General features: G+C 39.7%; 2 protein-coding genes across 2 annotated transcripts; both read right to left on the bottom strand.

Moving 5' to 3' along the window:
- Positions 1-98: 98 nt before the first annotated feature.
- Positions 99-1,606, bottom strand: LOC125768425 (lactoylglutathione lyase). The gene is made up of 4 exons (XM_049436053.1): positions 1,483-1,606; positions 1,299-1,417; positions 601-824; positions 99-515 (listed from the first exon to the last, which is right to left on the bottom strand). Exons 2-4 carry the CDS (start codon positions 1,362-1,364, stop codon positions 272-274), a joined length of 534 nt encoding a protein of 177 aa, XP_049292010.1. The 5' UTR covers positions 1,365-1,417; positions 1,483-1,606; the 3' UTR covers positions 99-271.
- A 286-nt stretch (positions 1,607-1,892) lies between these two features.
- On the bottom strand, positions 1,893-3,451 carry LOC125768418 (uncharacterized). Its single transcript, XM_049436044.1, has 4 exons — positions 3,125-3,451; positions 2,644-2,881; positions 2,482-2,573; positions 1,893-2,373 (listed from the first exon to the last, which is right to left on the bottom strand). Exons 1-4 carry the CDS (start codon positions 3,188-3,190, stop codon positions 2,104-2,106), a joined length of 666 nt encoding a protein of 221 aa, XP_049292001.1. The 5' UTR covers positions 3,191-3,451; the 3' UTR covers positions 1,893-2,103.
- Positions 3,452-8,032: the final 4,581 nt, after the last annotated feature.

The raw sequence follows: 8,032 nt of genomic DNA, 5'->3' as shown, positions 1-8,032 counted from the left end.
TGACGCACCATGCTGTCTTGCAATATGCTCTGCCAAGATCTGCAAATAAAGAGGACGGTTATTTTAAAAAAAGATAAATAATTATGAAACAAAACATATACAATAGCAAGGCACGGTGTTTTTATTTGCCGCAACAAACCAAAAAAAACCCCAATTGCTTCATTCATATTAATAATAATTATTGGCCCGTTTCTGTTCCGATACTGATGTCCAGAAAACACATATAAATTCAACATTTAATCGCGAATGCATCGATCCCAGCCCATTAGGTTCAGTGCGCCTGCACCGTGGATGCATTGAAAATCTCAATCCAGTAGCCGTCCGGATCCTTGATAAAGGCCAATCCCTTCATACGGCCCTCATCGGGACGCTTGACATACTCGACGCCCAACCGATCAAACCGCTCGCAAGCCTTCTTTACGTCCGGCACCATAATACCGATGTGACCGTATCCGCGCGGATCGCTGTTACCGTTGTGGTACTTGAACTCGGGATCATTCTCCGTGCCCCAGTTGCTGGAGGGAGAAAAAACCGTACCATTATTGTGTTACAATATTCGATTGCTTTGCGATTCTTAAGGAACGCGTGTCCTCTACTTACTGCGTAAGCTCAAGTGTCGCTTTCCGGCTCATTGCCCACTGTATACATTCCTTACGATCAGACGGTTGGCTTCCAATGTCCTCGTAGCCCATGAAGTAGAGGGAAAATTTGGCTTCCGCAAAGTCCAGCTTGCACAGCAGATTCATGCCTAGCACCTCGTTGTAGAACGGTAGCGAAGCCCGCGGATCTTTAATGCGGTACATCGTTTGTTGGAACAGGAAGTTCTAATTGCCGGCAATGGAAATCATAAAAAATGTGAAATAAAAAAAAAGAAATATTAGTACACAAGTATTAAAATAAGAAACCATTTTCGATGCCAATGAACGTGTCCCGTGTAGCTTGTTAATGGTTTAGCGATAAGATAATGCTTAATCACGCTAGCAACGCGCAGTCTGATGACAGACATGGACAATAAAAATTTTAGAAGCATAAGAAAAAAAACCTAAATGCATCGTCTGAAGATGACGTGGACAGAGTTGTTGAGAAACATTGCAACATGGGGTGATAAAAATAGTGCCATTATATTATACAACACCAGGAAGGCACGTTGGTATCGAATTGCCGGCTTCGGCGTTCGCGTAAACAACATGCGGAAATCAATATGTACAACAAAGAGGTGCACATCTAAACAATACCAAACTACACACCATTTCGGAGGTTAAATTACCAGTTTTGGATTAAATTAATCACGTTCTTACCTTCGTTTCGGCATCCGGAAGCTTCAGCAGCTCCTTCGCTTCCTTATCGGTCAATCCTTCGCCCATCTTTTGCTGGATGTGCTAATGTACACGATCAAAGGCACAACAAGAATTTTAACCTGAAATGAATCCGATACCGATTAGCTAAATGTAATAATCGCACCACAAGATGCACATTTTATACCTTTAAAAAGTTTCCCAATCAAACGAATGCCTTTTCGACGTGAAAAAGCCCGGCTTCTGGTTGTGTTTGTTGCAAAGCGAAATTGTTCCTAAAGTGGGTTTGGATCAAATGTTTGCTCAATGGTGAGCCAACAGACAGTACGCGAGATACGTCGCATTCGTACGCCACTGACAGCTGGTGAATAATCAAGGGTTTTTTACGCAAGCTGTTATTGAGTTCTTTTATTGAAAAATTACCGGTTTTATCATGTAAACGGCATGTTTGATAAACAACAATGAGGCAAAATTTAGTAAGTTTAATTCGATTCGCAAAACAATAATCCTATTATTCAAAAATTCGTGCCATGAATTCACAAAAAACTTTTACATCTCTAACTTTGCTACTCTTCGGTAGATGGCGCTACATGAAGCAGCAGGCAAGTCAAATAAATGCATTTCTGTTGGGCAATCACTTCATTAGCAACGATACATAATCGAGGAAAATTGCATAGGAATGGATAGTCTTTCCTTTTCAAAATTAGTCGCTAGATCCTTGGTCAAATAAACACTCAGAACTAGGAATCAGAACAGAAACAGCGGCTAAATACACACCAGCAGCACGTCTGACGAAGCAATCAAATTCTTAATTTTCAGCATTTGGAAAACCGCTCAGCACCTTCAACAATGCATTTTCGATCACTTCAAGCTGTGATTTATCTTTTCTAAGCAATCGTTGCGTTAGCATTTCGATAAAAGGCGCAACAAGCTTTCGTTCGTTATTGTTAGACTGTTGACAGTCTCCGGCGTCAGCTGATTCGGTCGGAAGTAATTTCCCACAAGAGTCAAATGTTTGTTCCGGGGAAGCCTTTCCGTCACTGTTGTTCAGATCCAAATATTCCTCCAATTCTCGTTCCTGCGTGAAATGTTTAGTATATGTTTAGGATTTTGTCATGTACGGAATGCGGGAAATGATTTTAATTTGTGATCGTACACCGAACACAGCAATATGATAGAAATTTACCATTTTTGCTGCTCTGGCACGATCCCGTTCTTCACTGAGATATGTCATGTGTTTGTATGCGTACCAATGCGGTCGGTCTATTTTTTCTATATCTGAAATCCGACATAAAAAAGATTAGATGGACATCGATGATAGTTTATCATAACAGCAAAAATAACATACATATTTTGTTTCTTCTGGCATCAAGATCTTTCTTCCTATATTTACGATATTCGCACAGCAGGTTGTCCCACTTATGTTTGCATTCATCCACGCCGAGATTTGTTTTCGATGCAACCGTTTCCCACGCATTGTTAATCATGTTTGGCTTTTTTCTATCTGGATTTTTTTTATTCCACAGCAACGGTAGGTTCTTTATGGCGTAAATCAGTTCAATAGCTTTGCTGTCATAGAAATAATCCTATAGGAAGAAATAAGCAAAAGAAAGTTATACGAACAATAGTTTTTCACGCACTTGCATCGCAGCTACATCAAAGAATTATGTTAATTTAACAAGCTCGACGTCGTGGTGTTATCGAGAATCAGTAATACAACATGAAGCCGTGACGGAGTGCTGAACGTGTTAATTGAACCACTATAAATTTCGGTACACCTCGTTGCCTTCGAATGTATGCAATGGCTAGAACAACGAATCAATACTTACATCATCTTCTTCCTCAAACCACTTCCGTTTCAATGGCACTGCTGCGCTAGATGTATTAGCATCCATCTTGAACAATTAAAAATAAAGCACTTTTGTGAATATTATTCAGTGTCTCGTGTATTGTTCGACAGGATGCCGGTTAAATTTGCCTTCTGTGCTCACGTTCCCTGCGGCATAACAGTACAGTGTCAAGAACGTACCGCAGTCAGCAACAAAAAGAGCACCGGAAAACAATTCAAGAACTATTCTATCGTTTCGCGATCGGAAATCACTTCAACCTTTTGCCCTTGCTGCTGAAACCTTGCTGGATTCAGTACTCTCGCTAGCCTTTGAACAACTTCACAATGCAGCACGTTCCGGGAATTTGATTATCCCGCCTGCATAGAGATGTCACTCGCGATTCGTTTGTGTCAATCGTTGACAGCTGAACACTGAAGCGCCTGCTACACGTACAATGCCCAAGATGTATGTATTTTTTCTTCATTGTTTCCTTCTATTGTTTATCGAAATTCCAAACTAAAATTATAATATTTAAATGCACTTACGGCAATTAATCTGTGGGTAAACCATTGTTTACCCGCAGCTCTAATAAAACGTAATACAAATATTGTTAGATAAACTTGAACGGTACACAACAGAACTTCAGAGCTTATTAAAAGCTGTACACGAGCAATAAAAAAACATCAAATGCACCTTCAAAGCTTCTACACCCAAATTTAGAACTGCAAAACCCAAAAAAGAGAAATATAGAGATGCTGAACCATAACACTGCCCTTAAAAAAAATGTATGTCATCCTGTGCAATTATGTTACTACGCAGTTATAGTTTTTATTAGTTTTCAGTATACTAAAATATACTTAACGTTTTCTCCTAAAACAATACCTAAAAAAATGAAACGCCGGGTGCCACTTAACCGAGGGATTAACGTTGCAGTTCTAAAGTCACTTTTACATGGTTATTAAAACACAGATGATTGGTTTAAATAACTTTCTTTTCACTCGAATAATGCTTTTAAAAAAAAGAATAAAAAATAATAAAAAAATTACAAATTTGACAATTTCCTAAGGCTATAGCCTTAGCTTATTTTTGGAAATTTGACAAAATTTTATAAATTGATTTATTTTAATGCCAATTGGTTGAAATAAGTTTCTTTTCATTCAAATAATGCTTTAAATAAAAAAGAATAAAAAATAATAAAAAAATAAAAAAAATCTAAAAAATTGAAAATTTTCTAAGGCCATAGCCTTAGGTTTTTTTGAGTAATTTTTCAAAATTTTATAAATTGATTTATTTTAATGCCAATTGGTTGAAATAAGTTAATTTTCACTCAAATAATGCTTTAATTTAAAAAAAATAATATAAATAAAAAAAATAAAAATAATAAAATAATAACGGAGACGCGAAGAACTGCTCAAGAAACACGATCGTGCAGCATTTTACATAAAATCACTAAAATTTGTAAAACGTTGTACAAATGAATGAAAGCAAAAGAAAACTCTGAACAAGTGAATAGAAATTGTCTTATGGTTCACGATTCTAATACTACCATTTGAAAATCTATTAATCTAACCAAAACCATCAAGCCTATTGTCAGCGTAATATCTGCTTAAATGTTTGGATCGTTTTTCATTCAACCCGGATGAAGTGCGTACCTTACAAGACCAACTGTCACACACTGATTATCAACCATGTGCCGCCGATCTTTATCCCAACGAAGTTTGCCAAAATTCAATCCCACCGATAGTAGACCCGCATTTGGCACGTTCGCGCCTTCAACTCGCTTACAATTGACACCATAATTTAGAAATCAATTTATCACCGCACAGAACAAGCATGATCACACGAAGGGAAGAGGATATGATATCACAAAAAATCTTCATGTACTATCGCCACGAAAGAAAAAAAACCCCAATCGATCTATCAGGAATGTCTTGAAACGATCAAACTTTAGGTCCGTTAAACGCAACACGTGGTCGCGGTTGGAGTTATTATAACAAATACGTTCAGATTTGGTGTTAAAAAATGACCGCATTCAGAAGGTTTGCCTTACACCGGTGCCGGAAATGGTCCGAAAAAGGGCCTTAAGCATGTACATGGCATGTGAAAAATCCCTTCAATATCTATTGTTCCACCATTCTGAATCGTGACTTTACATAGGGCCCTACCTTAAGGGATGCAAAGCTATTGATGAGCCTTGCCCCTATATAGACCACACATATCCTAACGAATTGCGCACACGAGCATACAAATTGCTTGTGCCATTAATCACTCAATAGGGCAAAACAATGCACAAAAACTGTAAACAAACGCAAAGGCAGGAAAAAAGGAAAAATGAAAACCTTTCCATCCGTTTTGTTTTTGTGTGAACCATCACAGAACCATCCTTGTGATCGTATCAATGAAATGATGCGATCGATATCGCCTTTCTCCACAATGACGTCCACGATCCGGGACTTCCGTTAGTATAATTTGCGACGCAAAATGATTTCGAGGTAAGAGAATTAGCGCAACTTTTTTATCCACACGTCACTAAGAAACTCACTTAATCCATACGTAGCTGATTACAAAATGGCGCTACTCGTCATTCAAACATGCCGCTCGATATGGGCAGCCGGGACGGCAACACGTCATGATGATAAAATTCATTACGATTCCATATCGACTGACAGGTCACACTAATCTCGAGCAAATAAAGCAAAAAGTATTGATGAGTTGCACACATACACACACATATGCACTAGCGTGTACTGGACGCAATTAATTACACTACTCCAGCCGTGAGATGACGTTCCATTCCATTCGGTGCGTTTAATCCTATGCCCTACGCTATAATACAAGCAGCAAAAAAAAGGGATTCATTTCCAAGCACGACAAGCGCTTAAGATTTTCATGTCCGTGCACTATGCCACTCTACCTAGGGATTCCTCGTAACAGGTGCTAGTTGTCCGCCAATGTAGGTCAGTAGGGAATCAATTCGGGGCTCGCAGGCCCAGTAATCACCAACACGGGACGCTGTGTAACGAAGCTTCACACGACTCGAAAAAAAAAGAAAAGAAATAGAATTTGAAAAAAATCAACAACAAACGAGGCTAAAAAACGACATTTTTCATTTCTCTCCCATTGCGTACACAAGCGTCATCTCCATCGCCCGCGTCGACCGCTTATCAGCCAGACATTACCCCGTGTTTTTTTTCCAAAGGGCTCCCGAAGCCCTGTAAGCCCAGCTGCCCGATTCCCATCGGGTTGTACGGCTCTGGGAGCATCCCCCACCGTCCATTTTAACTATCTTTTCGTGTTCTTTTTTTCCCTTCTTTCATTCTACTTTTAACCCAAACGAGCCAGTGTAATGCACCTATATGGCGGGCTAACAGCACCAATTTTTGCCTGGTGGCCCTTTAACCATACACACATGCTGCTTTAGTCCACCTGGATTCGGTGTTTGTGTAGAGTGGGAGTCCCATCTATCTACTGTACGTATCATTTCTTTACTGTTTTATTTTTGGGGCCATCGCGGGATCAACGATGAGTTGAAAAGTGGAGCAGCAAAAAAAAAAGCACACACACACACACACACACACATAGGAGAAGAATGGGAATCACACGTGGAATGCACATCCAACCTTTCAGAGCTTACAGGGTAGATCAAGCAAACTAGCATGGTCAGTGATTTATGGGCGGATGGGAAGTCCAGCGGCAGAGTAACCCTGCCCCTGCCATAATGATGGCCGACCCGCGAAAGGGCTCGAAGCGGTTTCAATTAGACATCGGCGCCATGGTGGGAATAGTGGTAGAATTAGGGACTTAAGGGAGCACTGCACGTACGGTGCCTGCAGGAATGGGTCATTAAAAAGCGAAACCCATCCTATCTTGGACACATGTGTTTTTGTGCTTTCGTTTGCGTGAAAGGCGCAAAAAATAAGATCTGTTTTTTTATAAAAACCATCTTTCCACACAAACAAACTGTCTGCTTGTCCATATTACGAGCATGTTTTCGATTGTGGTAATCCGGCAAATAGGGACAGTTCTCGTACTGGCGGACTCTGCTAATTGCAGCTATAGGTTGCAACGGGCTATCAACTTTCAGCCGCTTTGCTACCGTGCGGATTGACCACACGGAAATCAAGCCCAAATCTTTGTTAAAACTTTGTTTGAAACTGTCGATTCAAACCGATAGCTATTGTAGGTCGATGAACAACCGTCTCTAGATGTTATCTTACCAGTCTAATCTTGTACCATCTTACTCCGGGCCGAACTGCATCCGATATTTGATCCCGAAGTTAAAACCTTCCGAAAAGGGAAGAATGCATCCCAGGCTAACCGGGGATCGATCGTACGGCGCATAATTGCGGTACGATCAGATCGTACCGGCTTCGCAGCTGAAGAACGATGACTACCAATTCTACGAAGAGTGTAACATCAAAACGCCACCAATAGCGCAAACACACATAGAAATACATTTCAATACATTAATGCTAACAAGGGGATGCAGCTTGAAATCTGCAATGATTACTATCCGAAGGCGTGCAAATTATATTGCCCTAAAAATGCCACAGAACGAACAAAAAAAAGAAATATTGGCCAATTCTTTTGAACTACCGTTGGAATAATTGTCTATTTTATGCGTGTGTATGTGTGCCTTTTTTCTTTTTAGGGCTTTCTTTGTGCCAATTTATCCTCACCGGATGAAGGTGTCGAATCGCTTTGGTTTGATTCGACACTATTAGCAGGGTAAAGGTTTTAACACTTTTAATGCAGGGTTGTCCAACGTTGCTTTTGTTTTTTTTCTTTTAATTTCAATTTTAAAAGTTGTTATTTATATTGTAGAATAGAACGGAAGCATTTATGAAAGAAAAAATAATCTTTAATTTCTTCCCTTTACTTCTTTTAAACGGTTGTATGATTGCGTAA

This window comes from Anopheles funestus, chromosome 3RL (assembly GCF_943734845.2).
Source record: "Anopheles funestus chromosome 3RL, idAnoFuneDA-416_04, whole genome shotgun sequence".
Lineage (NCBI taxonomy): Eukaryota > Metazoa > Arthropoda > Insecta > Diptera > Culicidae > Anopheles > Anopheles funestus.
The sequence above is the reverse complement of the archived record's forward strand: the minus strand, read 5'-3'. Positions and strand labels throughout refer to the sequence as shown.

Coding starts and splice junctions, on each gene's coding strand:
- LOC125768418 (XM_049436044.1), bottom strand. CDS start 3,190: ATGGATGCTAATACATCTAGCGCAGCAGTGCCATTGAAACGGAAGTGG. Junction 2,574..2,643: donor TGCCAGAAGAAACAAAATAT/GTATGTTATTTT, acceptor GTCGGATTTCAG/ATATAGAAAAAATAGACCGA. Junction 2,374..2,481: donor GTGCCAGAGCAGCAAAAATG/GTAAATTTCTAT, acceptor CATTTCACGCAG/GAACGAGAATTGGAGGAATA.
- LOC125768425 (XM_049436053.1), bottom strand. CDS start 1,364: ATGGGCGAAGGATTGACCGATAAGGAAGCGAAGGAGCTGCTGAAGCTT. Junction 825..1,298: donor TTCCGGATGCCGAAACGAAG/GTAAGAACGTGA, acceptor GCCGGCAATTAG/AACTTCCTGTTCCAACAAAC. Junction 516..600: donor GCGACACTTGAGCTTACGCA/GTAAGTAGAGGA, acceptor TTCTCCCTCCAG/CAACTGGGGCACGGAGAATG.